Source organism: Scophthalmus maximus, chromosome 16, assembly GCF_022379125.1.
Source record: "Scophthalmus maximus strain ysfricsl-2021 chromosome 16, ASM2237912v1, whole genome shotgun sequence".
NCBI lineage: Eukaryota > Metazoa > Chordata > Actinopteri > Pleuronectiformes > Scophthalmidae > Scophthalmus > Scophthalmus maximus.
The window spans coordinates 16,540,813-16,560,447 of NC_061530.1; the positions used below are offsets into that span (position 1 = coordinate 16,540,813).

At 47.6% G+C, this 19,635-nt stretch overlaps 2 protein-coding genes across 7 annotated transcripts in view; one reads left to right on the top strand and one right to left on the bottom strand.

Annotated features, from left to right (window-relative positions):
* On the bottom strand, window positions 1-13,793 carry synpo2lb (synaptopodin 2-like b). 2 transcript variants are annotated; one of them, XM_035613454.2, is made up of 6 exons: window positions 13,463-13,793; window positions 11,368-13,083; window positions 8,903-9,054; window positions 8,483-8,785; window positions 7,729-8,117; window positions 1-3,685 (listed from the first exon to the last, which is right to left on the bottom strand). In XM_035613454.2, exons 2-6 carry the CDS (start codon window positions 11,467-11,469, stop codon window positions 945-947), a joined length of 3,687 nt encoding a protein of 1,228 aa, XP_035469347.2. In that variant the 5' UTR covers window positions 11,470-13,083; window positions 13,463-13,793; the 3' UTR covers window positions 1-944. The 2 variants fall into 2 exon arrangements, with proteins under 2 accessions (XP_035469347.2, XP_047183456.1); XM_047327500.1 differs by lacking the exons at window positions 11,368-13,083; window positions 13,463-13,793 and adding an exon at window positions 11,277-11,295.
* sec24c (SEC24 homolog C, COPII coat complex component) overlaps window positions 13,060-19,635 on the top strand; it is a 15,667-nt gene continuing 9,091 nt past the window's right edge. The window contains exons 1-8 of one of the 5 annotated variants that reach the window (XM_035613450.2): window positions 13,060-13,214; window positions 14,916-15,098; window positions 15,341-15,421; window positions 15,971-16,097; window positions 16,613-16,779; window positions 16,957-17,811; window positions 17,898-18,040; window positions 18,989-19,057. In XM_035613450.2, the coding sequence (XP_035469343.2) occupies window positions 14,939-15,098; window positions 15,341-15,421; window positions 15,971-16,097; window positions 16,613-16,779; window positions 16,957-17,811; window positions 17,898-18,040; window positions 18,989-19,057 (1,602 nt within the window). In that variant the 5' untranslated portion in view covers window positions 13,060-13,214; window positions 14,916-14,938. Of the gene's footprint in view, window positions 13,215-14,183; window positions 14,322-14,915; window positions 15,099-15,340; window positions 15,422-15,970; window positions 16,098-16,612; window positions 16,780-16,956; window positions 17,812-17,897; window positions 18,041-18,988; window positions 19,058-19,635 lie in introns of those variants that run through there. The other 4 variants (XM_035613451.2, XM_035613452.2, XM_035613453.2 and 1 more) reach the window with 4 other exon arrangements.

A 19,635-nucleotide genomic window follows, 5' to 3' on the forward strand; every position in this document is an offset into this window, starting at 1 on the left:
GTGAGTCATGTCTATTTTTATTCAGCCGCATGTCTCCGTGTAGAAGAATCACAGCCAAACAGACACGTTATACCTTCACTTGTTCCACATCAGCGGATCAGAAATCAAGTCTACTGTAAAAGGCTTTTCCCCGTCTCTGCGACAGCCGCGTTCCTCGCACCTATGAAAGACTACAGAAAAGAAAAGCACACACCTCTTCAGTATACGCAACTAAAAAAAAAAAAAGAACCAGACACGCAAGTGTTCAAACATTAATACTTAAAGAGTATATATTACAGAGGGCATTACAGTATTAGTAGTAATGTCAAATTTGTTAGTTTCTCATATGGTGTTGCTGGATTACAACAGGTGCTGCAAGATGTTTACAGACAGTGCAGCTATGGGTCGAATCTGTTCCTTTTACACTTCATCAGACATTGTTTCTATTATGTCACTTCATCAGTGCCTTCTCATCTCTTCCCATCCTCGACTACATCTCTCTTCAAACAGTCTCTCGTCTTTTCACATCCGCTTTTCGTCTTTTTAACACTAAAACTTCATTTTTGAATCTATCAATACGCTATTTACAAAAACTTTTTCCAGCATCTCTTCATGTCCTGTCCTGTCAATCTGCAGTTTATCTTTTTTTTTTTTTAAATCTTTCCCACGTTTCCACACCACATCCCCTTTTGCAAAACACAGTGATCCCTTTTAAATGTGACCAAATGCGTTAGGTGAAGCAGTCAGATCAAACTGACTACCAGGTTAAATGTTAAAGACAAAATGTGCTACACGTGTGGCCAATCCAAACAGACCTTGTGATAAAAAGTGGCTGAAAAACTCCCAAGATGCAGCCCTGATTTAAAATATTACAATACTAAAAACACAAGGACTAATTAAAAAAAAACAATATGGCTCCCTGTTCGCATAGAGCCCTGGTTTCTTATGTCCAGACCAGAATCAGGTCAGTGCATAGTGGATCCGGGGCGCCAGACGGAAGGCTGCAGACCCAAGTTGGAAGTGCTGAACCTGGGCCTTGGCACCCTGGCAGGCAGAGCGCTGCTGGACGCCGGCTGAGAGGCACCGGTGGGACTCAGAGGACTCAGATCCGGGGCACTCTTAAACTCCCTGTTGGCCTGTGCTGCGTTGCAGGGCTGAAGGTGGGAGAAAGTGCGGGACTGAACCGGGTTCGGAGCAGGAGAGGAGGAGAAGGTGGGGAGCCGAGGGAGCGGCACGGTCGGGGCAGGGGGCACAGGGGGAGACAGAGGGGCCGAGGCCCACTGAGGTTGGTAAGGCTGGGGTTGAGGCTGATAGGGTCGGTTGGAGGCGGGGCCAAATGTGGGCGGAGGAGACGTGATGTCGGAGCGCCACATCGGTTCCCCGAGTGTCGTCGCGGATCGGGGGACAATAACTTTGAGGGCAGGCCCTGTCGCTATCGGGGGAGGCGTGGAGAAGCGCTTCACCTCGTATACACGTGCTGTTTTCTGAGGACCACCTGTCATCCCTTGCTGCTGCTGCTGCTGCTGTTGATAAGTTGATGTGTCCTGGGGAACCGCGCCCCCGTAGCTGAACAGGGAGGAGTTGAGCTGGTAGGGCTGGTGGCTCATAATGTCCACAGGTTTGATTCCTGCTTTCTTCCCTTTAGCTCCAGCTGGCACAGGCTTTTTCACCTCCGGCTTCTTCTGCGCCTTCAGAGGGCAGGAGGGGGAGAGGAGGGGGTTGTAGCTGATGGGAGGTGGAGCTCGGATGCTGGACGAGTACTTCCAGGTGGCAGGGAGCGAAGGCGTGGGTGAGGGCTCCCTTGTCTGGCCGGGAGAGTAAGGTGCTGCAGCAACAGAGGGAGATCGATCCACAACATACCGATCCATCCTGTTTTGTCGGCGGGCAAACAGTTGACCTCCCTTCCCTGCCAGTTGTGGCACCTGAGGGGCTTGCGGTTTGGGGGCTACAGGCGGAGGCCTGGGTCCTCGCTGAGCCTGCATGAAGTTGCAGGCCTCTGCCCCCAGCCGCAGCCAGTCCTCCTCGGGCCCTGACTCGTGCCCAGCCTCCACACTGGGTGCGACCCCGGATTCTGCACCGGGGGTTCTCACAAAGCGATCGTCCATGTTCTGGACCATCGACAACAAATCCGGGTTTGGGGAAACATCTCTGTTCTGGACTGCGCAAAACATCGGCTTCTTGTTGCCACGACGATGGGCATCGTGCAGGATGCCGGTGCGAGCGGCGGGCACAGAGATGCGCTGCTCACGCGTCGCCAGTGAATCAGCGGCAGGAGCCTGGGGAGGCGGTGCAGTTGCCATGGCAGCATGGGGCCCAGGGGTCACTGCACCCGTTGTGTTCAGGTGGGGGCGGACAGACGGAGGTGGAGGAGGCTGGGTGGGAGGAGGAAGATGGACGGGCTGGGCATTGAAAGACACCTGAGAAGGACCAGGGGCATATGGTGGGGAGGTGGGAGGAACAGAAAGGCAAGTGGAGGGAGGTGGGTGAGCAGGAGGAGAAGAGAACGACAGCTGAGCTGGAGGGGAGAAGGTTTGAGCGGGGGATGGACAGACTGGAGATCCTAGAGCTACAGAAGGAGACAAAGCGGTGGAGGCGGAAGCGTGCACCGCCGGCTGAGGAGAAAATGTGTGTGGGTGTGCAGGAGGCTGGGAGAAAGGTGGGGAGGACAGAGAGGAGGGAGGTAAGAGAGCTGAGGGGGGAGAGTGAACCGAGGGATGAGAGTTGTTGTTCCTTGCAGCGATGTACAGAGAGGTGCTAGACACTTCCCTCCTCGCATCTGGCCCTGGCGGATGGCAAGTAGGCGGCATAGTCACCATGGAGACGGCCGCCACGGGCTTGGTTTCCATGGTCACGGTGGTGGGTTTGGGTTGGGGAGGGCGAAACATCACAGAGGTGACAGATGCGCGGGCAGAGGTCGGGCCTGGGGTGAAGGGTCGTGCGGTACGGTTCAGGACACTTAGATTGGGATTGAGGCTGGAGTTCAGGAGATGGTCTGAGTCTGTGATTGGGTTAGGACTGAGATTAGGGGGAGAGCTTGGATTAGAGTTTCCATGGGGCCCGTTTTGACTCAGAAGGGGAGTCTGAGAGGCTGGGCTCAGAACAACACTCGCCCGACTAACAGCGACTGACACCCCGTTGGTCTGAGCCACGGCCGGAGGAGACATGTGTGCAGGGTGGTTACTGACTGGCTGCTTTGTGACGCTGCTCTCCAGCCTTGAGCCCTGATAGGCCGAGCCCTCCAACCCCGGGCGTTGATTTTCGGGGGTCACAAGTCCTGGAGTCTGACGGGCCGAGATGTCCAGCCCTGGGCTGTGATTGGTTTTCGGTGCGGTTGGAGTAGTTGGTGCGGTCGACGGGCAGGCGGAGCTCCTCCGGTCCAACAGGTCCAGGTAACCTGAATCCCACGTGGGGTCAAACGATGCTGAGAATCCCTCTTCATCCACCTCTGAGCCACTTAGGATGGAGCTTCCTCCTTCCTCCTCCGTCTCTCCTCCTGTATCCCCTTCTGTCTCCCCTCCTCGGTCCCCCTCAACTTTCCCAAAGCAGGTCAGCGTGTACTTCTTGGCCCTCTGCCGGCGCTTCTTGAACATGAGCACCCCTTTCGAGTTGGGGTTGGGAGCGTCAGTCAGCAAGGAGGCGATTGAGCGGCATTTGGTGCGAGCTTCCTTCACCTGCTTCTCCACCACACTCTCCCCACGCTGCAACTCTGCAGGACAGGGAAGAGACAGGGAAGACAAGAGGGACCAAAAGTTAATGTGCGGAAAGAGAGAGGGCAAACAAAGGAGGGAACTCAGAATTCTGATTTTTGATGAATACATAAGGCACCAGGCGGAAAAATGATGGAAACAAAAGTGCGAGCGGTGGCTGATTTGTACAGTATTGTCACGGTGAGGAGCTCTGATGAGGATTAGCAGTGACAGACAGGAGTGTGTGCTGTGGATTTAGAACAAAGGATTCCTGCTGTCACAGGCATTGCCTCCTGTGTGTGTGTGTGTGTGTGTGTGTGTCTTTGTGTATGTGTCTGTGCTTCGTACAAGGCTATTTGCGTCTTTTATAGTATCTTGGCTCACCTCACATGAATATCGTCACTAAATAACTGTTGTCTGATGCTGTCACGCTTAACCAAGGTTTAAACAAACAATACTCCGAATATCAAACTTCTGTTGCAATGTTAAAGAAATTTCTGTTTACGTTGATTAATGGCATCCTCCACAAGAAAAATGACTGTACCAAGAAAAATGTCTGTACCATGCTGGCATTAAACAAAGTGGTGCAGGGGTCTAAATACAAATACCCTTAGTTTAGCACCAACCACAACACAGGCACCAGCAGTTTTGTTGGTATTTTACCCAGATTAAGGGATCGCCAAAGTTATTACAATTCCCCCTCAGGGAGACATTGATGTCCGTGCCAATCTTTTTTGTTTCATGGCGATCCCTCCAAAAGCTGTCACGTCAAAACGCAAAGGTCAACCTGCTGGTAGCAGTGGATGAAAAGTCAGGGGATCACCAACCACGTCATTAGGATTCATCCTCTTGGGGCCAAAACTTCACTCTAATCCAGCCAATGGCTGTGGAGGTATTTCAGTCTGGATGGAAAAGCAGGGTACCGGCAGACCGGATTTGCCGTCCCTGGAGCCATAGTTAAAAATAACTGTAAATAATGTGAAAGCTTTTATCATTTTCCACATGTATGTATCTGATCCATCGTGAGCGAAGCAGCTTCGACAAATTGATGAAACACAACGATATAGACACATCGGCTAATAGAATTTATCTTAAAAGCGTAGAACAACAAAAATAAGATGCACAATCACAGGTACAGAGACCTCGGGTCTAAATCATTTCAACATTAACAACATGAATGTTTGACTTTGTAGGACGCTGACGTGGCACATAAAAGAGGTTAATTCTTCCAAATCTGAGAAAGGAAACGTTACTGATATGAATGAACCCCTAATGATTGTTTCAAAGCATCTTACCTGCGTACACAGTGCGTGGGACTGTGTGTCCGCCTACGTCTGAACCTGAAAGAGATGTGAGGTCCCGCATCTCACCAGTGTGAGCGTTTGCTTAACCTCCCTCAGACCCTCCCACACACACACACACACACACGCACACACACACTGACAGACAGTGTGCAGTCCTGCTCTGAGCGACGACGGAAGCCGTTCGCTCTCTGTCTTGCAGTTCTTCTCTCGTGGGCACAGCCCATGTAAAGACCTTTGTCTCTGACCGGCAACCCGAAGCAACACATGATGTCAACCCACTATTCCTGTCCGTCTGACAGGCATCAAACACCTGTCCAGTCTCTGAGACACACACACACACACACACACACACACACACACACACACACACACACACACACACACACACACACAAAGGCACAAGGACAGGAAGACCCCCTCACCAGAGGATATTTTGACAGCAGTGTCATTGAGGGTGAGTATACTGTATGTGTGTGTGAGTTCACAAAACCAAGTGTAGGTTATTGAAGGAAGTGTGGGGTCCTGCTGTTGACACTTCTTCCCAAACAACCACTGCACATAAACACACACGCACACACACACACACACACACACACACTAATACACACACACACACACACACGCACACGCACGCACGCACGCACGCACGCACACAACTCTTCAGCAGCAGTGCTTACAATCCCATATCCGATGTGTGTTTGTAACGTGAGAAAGGGCAGATCCCTGGACAACTCAGTCATTCATCCTATAGTAAAGCCCCAACGTAAGTCGGTTAGGCCTTCAGCTTCTTGTTCCAGAGGACAGATTGCTTACTACCGCATCACTCGCATGAAGTCACAACTCAGTCAGTGCATAGTTATTCAGCGCCATCAGCTTGTGGCCACTATTCTGCCTTGTTGACATGATGAATAAAACTTTAGAGACATTATTGGGAAATGCACTTATTTTAATTTCTTGGTGAGAGTTAGATGAGTAGACTGGCATCACTCTCACATAACTTTTGCCCAGCATATAGCCCTTCATAAAGAAAGAAAGTTGGATTTTCATACTTCAGTTTGTGTGCAGATTAGGAAAACAAGATAAAACATGTTTATTTGTTTAGCTTTAGAGGTGCTGGTACATGGATTTGTTACTTTTAGGAGAGAGTCAGGCTACCTGTGTCCTTCTTGTTTTAATTTAAATTAATCCATATCAAATGAAGTTCCTCCAGGGTGATTGAGTGATATCAGTTTTTAAATCTAACTGAAGCAAATAAGCAAATTACACCTAGGTACATGAGAGTAATTATTCAGTGGTTCACAACCACTTTGTGCTTGTGGCCCCTTAACAAACCAATGTCTACTTGCTTGTATTCAACTTTATCAGACCCTTTCATTTGAATATTTTTGGAGGCACTTCAAAAGAATTAAGAAAAATTTACTTTTTATTCCAGATTACCTATCCCAGTAATCACTTCATGATTCATCTCGCAAGCCTTTGTCAATGGAATCAGTTTGTTGTTTGGCCTATTAAATGTCAGAAAATATTAAAGATAATCCGTCAAAACTCTCTAGGCCCACGGGGGGGTTTGATAAAGTTGGAATAATTGTTTGTTAGCCCAACAGTCCAAAACTCCAAAATATTCACATTACATACATGAAAGAGAGAAACGCATTAAAGCAGCAACTTTAGAAAAATTTGAAATTTGAAATTTCTATTGACAAAGTTGTTGCTTAATGGTTAATAATGGTTAATGGATAATGAATTGGCTTACAGTATTATAACTGGCATAGAGATTTTACCGATAGATGCCCCGACAAACCCACACATATACCACAATTTGCACGTACGCACACGATCTTGCATAGAACACAGAAACACACACACAAGCTCATCAGGCACATATTCAGCTGTGTGGCCTAAGTTGCTTCCAGTCTGTCGATCAGAAGCTCCGGCGTCTATAAATACAGCCAGTGAGGCAAATACCCAGAATACTGACAGAAGAGATCGACTGCTGTTTGAAGGGACAGAGACGGGGGGGGGGGGGGGGGGGGGGGGGGGGGGGGTGGGGGGGGGGGGGGGGGGGGGGGGGGGTGGGGGGGGAATACCTCTGTGGGTATCTGGTATATCTCACTCTATCACCACCAGCCTGTAAAATATAACAGATAATGACCACTAGAGGGCGATCTGGCTAAGGATTTGAGCCAAACTGCAGGTGGGGACTTTTGGAGACACCAGGGGAATTACTAGAATTTAAATTAAAAAGCAACAACACTACGGTTAAAAGAGAAATAGCTGCGTTACCGTGAGAAACTAGAGATGTTCCTGTGCAGCTGTTTTCACATCCTCAAACTTATCATTGCAAAGGTTTGAATCTTGAGCAAACCCAGGCTGTATTTAACAACAATTATTCATTGGACTTTTTTTTTTTCACCATACACAAGTGAGGTCATGGTAGCTTGGTAGCTATGGAAACCCAGTCTTCAAACAGGGCTTTTAATCATCCACACTTTGATGTTACTTGATGTGTGTACTTTGTGTTCTCTTAAGCTTTAAATAAGATATTTAACACGTAGGAAATACTTTTTCAAACATTTTTTTCACTTTACGAAAACTTGCAACATGTATGTTTGTATGATCAAATCCTGATAGTTTACTGTTCTCAAATTGTACATGTATTTAACTCTGCATATGTATTTTCTCTTTTTTCCTTTAGTTTATATGTAGTTCTTAGACTTAAAGACCTGTACTTTTAAATTTTTTTACTAAGATATACTTACTGGCTTGCCGTGCTTTGTCTTTGTAGGTGGTGGAGAGCTCATCACTGACGGGGGTCTGCTGTAGTCCCACCATGGCCACCAATTGTTTACTAGAGCCCAACATCATAGCCTCTTTCGCCCGTTCAGGAGACACCAGGGGTGGGCAGGTCAGCCCAATGAAGCCGGCCGCCTCCTGGAAGCCGCTGTCACCTTCTCCCTCTGCTTCCACCAACCCCCGATCAGGGGTCGGGGTGAGTGTGTGAGGGGTCAGAGTGTGTGGGGTGTGTGCCGGAGGGGTCCACTCTGTCTGGGGGGGCTGGTAGATCAGCTCTCTGCGAGGGACGCCAACGAGACACTGACCGTCCCACGGCCCCTGCAAGGAAACCCCTGCATCTGTGGCACTCTCGTACCTTAGAACAATGAGAGAACGCGGCAAAGATGATCATCTTTAAAATTCCCATGTGTAAAATTTTGAGACTGACAGCTTGGCAAGGTGGTTTGTGGAACACGAATCAAAAAAATATTTTATATATATATATATATATATATATATATATATATCAGAATATCTCAAAAAACTCTTGTATCTCTTACTACAGCATAGGAAGGCTGTAATGATTTGTCTGATATGATCTTTAAAATTGAATGATTCCATATATTTGACTTTTTAATATACTGCAGCCGGAAATAAAACAGTATAATGTTTCAGCTTTTTGGAAAACAACAACAAAAAAGGCAGAACATGAAAATGGGACTTCAGGTCTCCATCTCTTACCCGCTCATCTCTGAGGTCTCCTCCTCTTCCTGGTTGTCATAGCGCCCAGGTGAGCGTGCATGCGGAGGTGTTCGGCGTTGGCGGCGGTGAGCGAGTGACTGTGTGTCTGCGTCACTGTCTGTTTCTCCGTAGTAGGCCTCGCTGTCTGGAGGGGAAGTTATGCCTTTGGGGATCCCAGTGGGGGAGAGGATGGAGGGACAGTGGGATGGCAGGGGGTCCACGGGCGGAGACAGGACCCTCATGGGGCAGCGGGGTGATAAAGAGCGACCAGACTGAGATGAGGACTTGAGTCCTGCGGGGGCCCTGGAAACACACACGTATACCAAAGGAAAGACATGCATCAGTTTGTCTGACATTGCCTCACATAATATGGCGTGTGTTTAACTGTGTATGTGTGTGTGTGTGTGTCTATGCTCTGACCTTTTAACCCTCAGGCTGAGTGTAGCACTCTGTGCATCGATGAAGCTCATGGCCTGAGCATGACTGAGCTCTGCACACACCTGGTCGCCAATGGCAACCAGCTCATCGTGCTCCTTCAGTCCAGCTCTGCAGGCTTTGCTGCGCCTGCGAACCTGTAGAGAGGAAAGAGTGACACATTTATACACAAAAGCATGTAGTACATTCACTTATTAGACAAGACATCACCTTCTTTTTCTGTTTAAGTCATGAATATTTAATATTGTAGAGAAGTTCTTCAGGTCTGACCAAGTCTACAGAGGCTTCAAAACCTACGGCAGGTAGCCATAAAGTTCTGAAACGTGAACATCAGTGTTCAGACGTCTCTCCTCAAGTTGCAACTATCACATCCCTGCAACAGAATAACTCATGAAGTCATGCAGCTGTTGCTGTAGGTCACTAAGAGATGATGTCATAAGATTCTTCAGGAAGTAGATGTCTGTGAGGGGGGGCCGGGGGGGGGGGGGGGGGGGTGTTCTTGTCCACTAGACTTCAGTTTCCTCCAAAAGAAGATAGGGCCCTCTCCTCTGTCTCCTAACACTTACACACTTATACGAGCATATTATCATGAAATCATGAAAATGTTGAGTGTGCTCCAGCACCTACTTGGACTCTAAAGAGGTCACAGAGTTTGTCCTTATCAGTGTCTCCTGACCCAATGATCCTATTCCACCATCATATGCAAGGACAAGCTATCTACTTTCACACACACACACACACACACACACACACACACACACACACACACACACACACACACACACACACACACACACACACACACACACACACACACACACACACACACACACACACACACACACACACACACACACACACACACACACACACACACACACACACGGCACAAGTGAACATCATGAAAGAGGGGGTTGGAACAGCTGCATCACCAGTCTGGTCCAGGGGGCATGAGTGTCATACACCTTATGTTCTCCGCACACCCGAAATAAACCCTCGCAGGAGAAATCAACCACATTCCTGGACAGATGAAAAAAGACGGGAGCCAGTGTGGTGTGGAACTGAGATAAAATAAAAACAGAATTAGGTCTAAACAATTTAGGGGAAATGGAAGCGTGTGTACATGTGTGTGTGTAGTTTCTATGTGTGTGTGTGTGTATCTGTATCAAGAGTCCTTTTTCCATGCTGAACTTCCAGCACCTCTTAAATAAGCTATTCTGATCCTCTAGCTTGCGTTCCGTTCCCAACCAGGCTTATCTGAGGCATGCACACGCACACGCACGCACACACACACACACACACAGACACACACACACACACACACACACACACACACAATTAAAGACGACCATATCTATTGTACTTGAAAATCCTGGATAAACAGAAGCATTTTTTTCCCGCCATAGTCACTTTGCCTCCATTTTGAATCACAGGTTATGACAGCTCATGAGCGACTAGCCAACTTTTAACGTCGGTGTGAGCGAGGTCACATTCCCCCTCTCCAGAATAGCTTTTCTTATTAGAGACAACATTCTGGTCTGTCAACAAATATAAACACAGACACGGGAAAGATTGAGGGGAAACCGAACTGGAATAAAAAGAATATTCTCGGGCTTAGAGTTGGCTTATTATGTCTTATTAAGTATGCAACGATGACAAATCTGAAACAAGGTTGTTTCCTCTTGTGTGTAGACGCATTCAAGCAAACACAACATATGTTTGATAGAAAATGTTTATGCATGATCTATTTGAAAGAGAGCCTTTCTCGTCTATTGTATGATTGCTAATGAAACGTGTGTTCACACTGTTCTCTGACCCGCAAACTAAACTCACAACAGGGCGGAGGTGAAATTGAATTGGGGATGTGACCAATTGAATAAAAAGAAAATCTTTTCCTCGAGGCCCAGTTGCATGAAGCGTGACAGAGATGGTCAATGCTTCTCTCTCAATGCAGACAGAAGTTTAGTGTGAAAAGTTATTCTGGTTGATCTCCTAATAGGACTCTGCAAATCAAACTTATCCCTCTCCAGTTCAGTAATGCTCTCCAAAGAAAGATCAATCATCCCTTTTCTGAAACTAGCTGAGAATAAACTATCGATTGGACTGATCATACTCACAAAAGTATTTGAAACGTAACACAAGTCCCCTGACAAGAACACTTGTATTTTACACTCTAGACATACATTCAGTTACCACAGCAATGAGCTACTTATTCTTCCCGATTTTATTCTGATTAAATGTATAAGTGAATCAAATTTTCAAACAGAAGCTCGGATTACAAACAATAAACCACAAAACTGACCATCAAGGGCCTGAGAGCTCAGGTAACAGCTGCGATCTCTATTAAACGTCTACTCACGTTACTACCTTGGCAGCAATCTCGCCTGCACACACGCGCACACACACGCACACACACACACACACACACACACACACACACTCCACTGTACCTTCGCCACCTGTAGAGGCTTCTGCTGCTCTGCTCCTCCCTGCAGCCTGAAGCCCCACGGGGCTCCTCCTGAGAGGGAGACCACGATCTCCTCCGCTACCATCCCGCCGTGTGTATGAGGGGGTATTTGTTGCGCTGCCCTTCTTCGGTTCCTCAAACTCCTCGAGTATCAATGAGTGAGAGGCTTCTGTCTCTCTGTGACTAAGGAAAATCACTCCACCCACGAGCAGACAGGAGGGGGGTGGCTGGCTTTCATCTGGAATGCTGTGTCGGAGGGTGGGCACTCAAAAGGGCGTTAGGGGGCAAAAGTGTGTGTGTGTGTGTGTGTGTGTGTGTGTGTGTGTGTGTGTGTGCATCCTCCCGTGTATTCAACACTTGCCATGTCACTCTCAAGCACTCTCTACAGGAGGGGATGCTTGCTGATAAACCCTCCCGAAATAACCACCAGCACCACTCCCTCCTCCCCCCCCAGCTCAGCCAGCCTGGGCAGCAGCCATGGCTCACAGACCTGTCTTCATCTACCCACAATACCCCAACCTTAAAGCCCGGACGGGGGGAGGGCGTGAGAGGGAAATATTTTAGGAATCTCAGATGGTTTACTGTCTATACATTTTAACAGCTTTAGAGGGAGTTGTGCTCCAGTCGCCCGCCTCCCAGGAAGTGCAGTTTAATTTCAGAGCGAGCTCTTGTGCAGGGTTGGACAAGATGATGAACACCGTCTCTCGGGGCTGCTGCGCATTCACTTCAACGCCTCTGACTTTGCAGAAAAAAAGGGCGAGGGATTACAGAATTTTGGTAGCCAAAATGACTTGGCCCCACGGCACCTTCAATATGATCAACTGATCAAAGTCATGCCAGATTTGTGATGAAATAGCTCATTGAGGAAATTTGGGCTGAGACAACACTTGATGGCTCAGCCCATAGGAAGTTTAGTGTGAAAACATGAAGAACGTAAAAGCTTCAAGTGTTGTATTTTGACTGTTCACTTGCCTTTATTATTTTCTAGTTACACAATTATCCTCTTAAAACTGGAGAATCTGGAGAATTGCCAATCTTACATTTTCTTCTTCTACTATTTATTGTTGTTGATGTTCTTCTTCTTGTTCCTTCTTCTTTGCTTCGTCTTCTTTTTAAAGGCAGGTGTCAAGCAATATTGCTGCCACCTACTAAGTGGTGGAGTGTGAACCATAGCAAAAAATCTCATTATTTAAAATAAAATGTGATAAATGTGTATTAATCAAGTTTCTCTCAAGAAAGCTCCAAGATGGAGAAAGTATTTCACATTCAAATTCAAAGACGCTGCTTTGAGTCTTGGCTTGTCAAAAGGAAATGTGCCAAATAAATAAGCTTGACCTGACTTAACTTCAGAGGCGAATACTTTGAAGAAATTGACACAACACATGACTTTTACATGACACATAAATGATTTCTTCAGCAAACACCGACACGTTACGTCATCAGATACTGGCGGGAATAACCGTAGTGGTGCTAAAAAAAATCCTAAAAATACAATATAGAAAATAGAAGAATAGAATAATAGCATTAGTGATATATCAACTTATCCTCGCGGTGCCTGGTTGCACCGCTCTCCGTCCCGTGAACCGGTGCCGTTGCTCCGGTGCAGCAGAGGTGGTGAGCGCGGAGGGAGGAAGTCGCTTCTCGGTGTCCGGATGTGGACGTGGCACAGCGCTGCAGCAGTTCCGCTGAATGTCCGCTCCTGTTAACCGAGGAGGGATTAGTGACAAACGGCCCGGGACGACGTCCGCCTTCAGAGTTTGTCGAGCCGCCGGGTTACCGCAGTTCGCCCCGGGACAGAGGACCGCCTCTACTATTCACAACACTTCGGAGGTAAAAGCGTCGCTTCGGGACCGATTAATGTGTCACATTACCCGTCCGGCTTTGACGTGGAGGGAGAGGGGGGGGGGCGGATTCGGCAACGTTAGCTCGTGCTAGCTAATGCTAAGCTACGGCTAGCGTCGCTCCGTGAATTACCTGGATGTGTGCTAGCTGAGCTTCGGAGGGGGACGGACGGATTCGGCTACGTTAGCTCGTGCTAGCTAATGCTAAGCTACGGCTAGCGTCCTTCCGTGAATTACCTGGATGTGTCCTAGCTTAGCTTCGGGGGGGCTAACAGTTCCTAGCGATCCCCGGGGCCACAGCTGATTCAACCGCTGGCGCTGTCATCTCGATCCGGGTTGTGCGACCGCGACCGGTAGCTTAGTTCGCTTTAGCCCCTCGTGACTCGATAGGGAGCTGAATTAAAGACGGGTTTTATCGGACGTGTGGCTGTTCGCTGCGTCGCGTAGCTTTTCTTTTTTTTTCGGTTGACATGTTGTGTTCTCGAACGTCAGCTAGCCGTTTAGCTAACTGCTAACTGTACTGCGGCACTGAGCTCCGCTCCTGTTAGCTCTCCGCTCCGCTCGACAGCTTTTCTAAACACTTTAAAAGGCGTGTCACGTGATTCTCCTACCACACGTCCACGTCCCTGCAGGGGGAAGCCCCACTAAACAACAGCAGCCCCCCCGTAGTTGTCGCGACGAGCCCGGCCAGGCGGAGCAGACGCGGCTCCCCCGGCAGGCCCGACACCCTCGGTAGCCGCACGGCGCCGGCGATTGTGTTTCTCGTCGTGGCACCTGCGCTGCTGAATTATTCAAAAGGATCCCGCTCGTTTAGCACCGTGCTCGCCTGTTAGACGACACCACACCACCCCTCTGTCATATAGGTTCGCCCACACACTCATCCGAGCCAAGTGGAATACACAACGTGTGCGTCTGTTGTGAAATGATGGAGGGAGGAAGTCGAGCGGCTCTGTGGGGCCTTGTCGCGAACCTCGACCTCCAGACATTGAACCGATGACACCTGCAGATTGTCACCACAGCGTCGGGCTTTACGTTTCACTCTCACATCCGAGAAAGTGCCCGGTGGCCTTGTGTCTGTCTTGCTCCGAAATTGTTTGTAAGTTTTATGTCAAGGCTTTTCTCTCTTTTGAAACCTGTTGTTGTTGTTGTTGTTGTTGTTGCTGTTGCTGTTGTTGCTCAGTTTGTGTGTTAGCACAGAAGTTAGGTGACTTGTCAAGGAGCCACCCGTGGGTGTGCCCAACCAAGGCAAACAAGGAAAGACCAATAAAGGTGTTGTCACTGGTCCAGGACACATTAACAGAAGGAAAGGAAAGTGTGATTTGCGTCCGACTGTGGAAACCTCTTGTGGAGCTACGGGCCGCGCTTGTTATTGTTTGTTAGTTCGGGTGCATGACGAACGGGGTCAAGTCTGTCTTCTTAGTGCTGCCTTTAAATCCGTCCTGCTCTGTCGAAAACAGAACCGTGCTGAAGTTTGACGACCATTCATCTAAATTGGACCACCTCCGATTGGAGACAGACTTTGTTGTTTATGTTGTGTTGTCACCCTATCACAGGAGCCTTCATCAAAGATCAACACATCCAAAATCATCTGTTGTACATCGTTGACATCTCAGTTTTAAACGGGCGAAATCAGTTCATTCCTTACTTGGCATAACGTCCCCTTTACAACTGTGTCCCCAATTTTGTCCAGATTTAGGGATGAACTGAGCGAGGATGAATGTAAACCAGCACACTCCAATGGCCTCTCCTTACGGCCAGCCCCAGCCTGGCTACGGCCATCCCGGCTACGCTCCCCTGGATGGGGGATACCCTGTCCCCTACGCACCCTACAACGGCCCCGCTTCAGCCTACCAGCCTGGGGCTCTGCCACAAGGTAAAATGCAGCCTTCTGAGCATGTGTGAAAGAGAGACACCAGCTTAGCTGTGATGCTCTTCAAGCATCCTCATAACCAACTTTCATTGGACTATTCTACATGCTTCTTCCTGCCATTTGGGTGCCAGTGCCTACTAATCTTAAATATTAACTGCCCTCTCGTTTCTTCACATTGCTTCACACATTTCCCTACATCTCTCTGTATGTGTTTTCCTTCTCTTTACCCTTTTCTTGTATTTCAGATTATTCTCCTTTCACAAGTTTTCCCTCTAAGGCTGTGGCAGCCACCCCAGTCTCTGACCTCTCCTCTCCTCTTGACTTGGGTAACTGGCTCCTCTGTTTCTCTTGCCCATTTCACACTCCACATGTTCTTCAGTCATTAAGTCCTGCCTGCAGCAGCAGCAGGTGTTAACCTTGCCACCATGTCCTTTTTTCAGTGTGCTGTAGAAGAAGATCTTTTAGTCACAGAGATAATTTTTAATTGCAGCCAGCAAGTTAATGGCCTTTTTATTAGAAAGTTTAGAAAGATATGCAAACCACGTTTTTTCCTATGTTTGAGGGATTCCAATTCAAAAAATAATTAAAACGGTCACTTTAAAAATGTTGAAAACAATAACTAGATGTCTACCTGACAGCTTTTAGCAATTTTTGTTTATTACCAGCAACATCAGGTCTGGTTTTCATTTTCAGTCCTGTGGCTCCACATGTCTGTGCTTCAAACCAGTTGGCAAAGTTTGGAAATGTAATAAGTTAAATCTGTTATGGCCTATAAGCTTGTCTCATCACATTAGTTAGATTGATATCATAAAATGGTTTGTTGCAGGTGTTGTCTTTTGCAAGTCCTTGTGTAATCTCTTGTCCCTGCTTTTCAGGTCCTGCCAGAGGTCCTCCCACCTCTGGACCCCCGCCAGTCTCGGTACCTCAACCATTTAATCAGTACAGTCCCAGTCAAGGGGACGTTCAGAATGGACCCCCACCTATGACTCAAGCACCACCCAGGTAATTGCATGTTTATCGATTGTTCTATTCGGCAAAATGTACCCACGCCTCATATTTTATTCAAACAACTAGATGACGATCTAATTGGTATCTTTTAAACTCTGCTATCCCAATTAAACATCATTCACTTGGAACAGGCATTTGACAGAATCGTTTTAAAGACACTAAAAAGATTGTCTTTAAATCTCGAGACTTGGTGATCCTCCTAGAAGGATGTCTTGTGGTCGGTTAGGAATTAAAGTGGACTCAAACACACGCAATGTGATTGTAGTGTATTAAGAGCCAGACTGTGAATTGTGCCAGACCACCAGGTGCTTGCAGTTAAAACGTCAAGCACAGAAAAAGAGCTGAGCTGCAAGTTCCAAGCAAATATCCAGATGTTCAGCTGTGGATATTTGTTATTTTAAATTTAGTCAGACCTTGGCCGGACTAGAGAATCTTTTGCCGCACCTTGATCTCTCCCTCCACTGAGGTTTAAACCTGATTAAACACAGTAGATGATGTTTGTCCTTCAGGCCTGCTGCGTCTCAGCCATACAACCAGGGAGCTGTGAACCCGTCAGGGCCACACTCCAGCTATCCCCAACACTATGGGCCCCCACCCTCAATGCAGCAGGTCACCAACCAGATGACTGGAATGCAGATAAATTCTGGACCGCCAACCGCAGCCGGACCAGGATATGGTAAATGTTGATGGGGTCATACTTTGTTTTATTTACTGGAATAATGATGTAAATGTGAGATGGGGTGTGGACTTATCGTAACAGAAACTTAAAGGTGTGTATTTAAATGTATGTAGTCTGTCACAAACTCTGTGAAACCGAGAGACAAACACACTGTCTGTTGCTCTCTCTCCTCAGTTCCACCTCACAGCTCCCAGCCTCCCATCAGTACCGCCTACTCAGCCGCACCTCCACCCGCCTACAGCCAAGCCTCTCCCCCCGCATCTTCTGCTCCCCCCCAGCCACCACCCCCCAGTGGCCCTGCAACTTCTCAGCAATACTACGGAAGCCCACAGTCTCCTTCTCAACAGCCATTCAACTCTTCTCTTCCCCCTACATCTCAACAGCAATTTACCTCCCCTGCACCGCCACCGCCTTCCTCTCAGCAAACTTTTCCTCCTTCCTCTCAGCAAACCTTTCCTCCTTCCTCTCAGCAAACCTTTCCTCCTTCCTCACAGCAAACCTTTCTTCCCCCCTCTCAGCAAAATTTTCCTCCCTCCTCCCAGCAAACCTTTCCTCAATCCTCCTTCTCGGGTCCTATGCCTCCTCCCAGCCAAGCTCCTGCTCCTCCAGGATCCCAGCCACAGCAGTCCTTCTCCCCAGCCCAGCCCCCTTTCTCCTCAGCACCTCCACCTGTCAGCCAGCCTGCCTTCATTTCCGGTCCACCTCCCTCTGCTCAGGGTTCCTTCCCACCTAGAGCACCCCCTCCTTCCTCTCAATCTGGATCTTTTCCTTCTGCTGGTCCTCCTCCCACCTCAACTCCCTCCAGCCAATACCAAGGCCCCATGCCTCCCCAGCAGCAGCACCCTCCATCCCAGCCATCACCTTATCACGCAGGTCCATCTCCTCCCAGCGTTCAGATGCCTCCCACTTCCATGGCCCAAAGCAACCACCTGCCTCCAGGACCACAGGGCCCTCCGTGCCCTCCCGGGCCCATGCAGCAGCCTCCAACTCAGCCTGGCATGCAGGGAGGATACCCACCTCAGCAGAATGGTGAGGAGACTGCTGCTAAGTGGAAGCTGAATCTATTACTGTCAGTTTTTTCCCCCATTGCTCAGGTTTTTTCTTTTTCTCTGCAGGTGCTTTTGGGCAGGTGAGGGGCCCGCAGCCTGGCTATGCAGGCCCTTATCCCGGGCAACCAAACTATGGAGCCCCTGCGCCAGCACCCGCTCCTGCTCCACCTGCACAGAAAAGACTTGACCCAGATTCCATTCCTAGCCCGGTGAGCAAACAAAACACATTTACGCTTTTACTCCAGATTTCCTAGTTTACTACATCATAACACCCTCTTGATCTCTGGCTATTTCTATTCATCACACCATTTTTTGGAGACTGGGCTGAAAATGCACACTCAGTGACCATGTTTTTAGGTACACCTCTTTAGTTTAATCATAGACTGTATGTAAAAATGGACGTAGTCACCGGGTCAGAAAAAGTGAAGCCATCGCTGAAGTGCCTAAAACCGGTATTCTTTCTATGATCTTAGTAATAAACATTTGATTACATTGACATATTTCTGACAACATAAACTAAATCTGAACTCTGTAAACTTAATCAAGAGATGTTACTCGGTTTGACACACAAACACACACACACACACACACACACACACACACACACGCCTGTTTGAATGGCAGTGGATCATCTCGCACGGCAGCAACAGATCCCAGACATTGCGGTGGATATTTTTGGGTTAGACTGTACAGGTGTGCGCCTAATAAATGGTCACTGAGTTTTGTGTTCACTACTTATGCCTGGGCAGTAATTCTACAACTTCATATATAATATTCTATATTAATTTTCACCCCTTTAATTATCCTCACACTGCTCAGCTGTAGCACTACAGAAGTCTTAACATTTTCTCTTTGTTTGTGAGCTTCTGTCTTTTACCTGTAGAGCTGCTTAGCATGTTTGTCAAATAGGCTACTGGTATGCTAGTTTATATCTACTTGCACCTTACTGTCATCAAGTCCAAAGTGCCACTAATCTATAATCAATACTACAGATTGAGTTTCTGTCTGAATAACAAAGATGCTGCCTGCTGCTCAGAGCAGCAGCACCACTGAGATTTCTCTTCTCACGCCTTTTTTATCTTTTCACTCTCTGTATTTATCCGTTTTATTTTGTCCTGTTTTTGCACAATTTGCTGGACAAACTTTTGAATGTAAAGCAAGCGTCTGACATGCCGGCTGTGCAGAAATCAAGACATAGAATAGATCCAGACGCTATCCCCAGCCCAGTAAGTTTCCTGTGTGCCTGCCTTGTCCTCCGCTTCGCCCTGTCGTCTCCGCTCGCTTGCATTATCCCGCAGCTTCCACTTCCTATTCTTTCTTCCCAACCCCCCGCAAAGTCAGTGATATTAACAACGTGACAATATGGACTTATGCTGTATTTTATGCTAATATTTCAGTCATCCCTGCTAATCTGTGTCCAGTAGGACTGGAAATATGCCTACTGCTGTAAACCATAGTGGCATCTGATAAATTCCAGTAGTAGATAAAACTAGAGCTGCAACAGTTAATCGATTAATCAATAAGTATTTGATTACTAAATTAAATCGCCAACTATTTTGATAATCGATTAATTCGTTCAAGTAGTTTTTGGAAAAAACAAGTCAAAATTCTTTGATTTCAGCCTCTTAAATGTGAATATTTTCTGGTTTGTTTGCTCCTATATGACAGTAAACTAAATATATTTGATGTGTGGACAAAACATAACATCATCTTGGGGTTTGGGAAACACGATCGTCATTTTTCACCATTTTATGGACCAAACAACTAATCGATTCATCGAGAAAATAATCAACAGATTAATTCA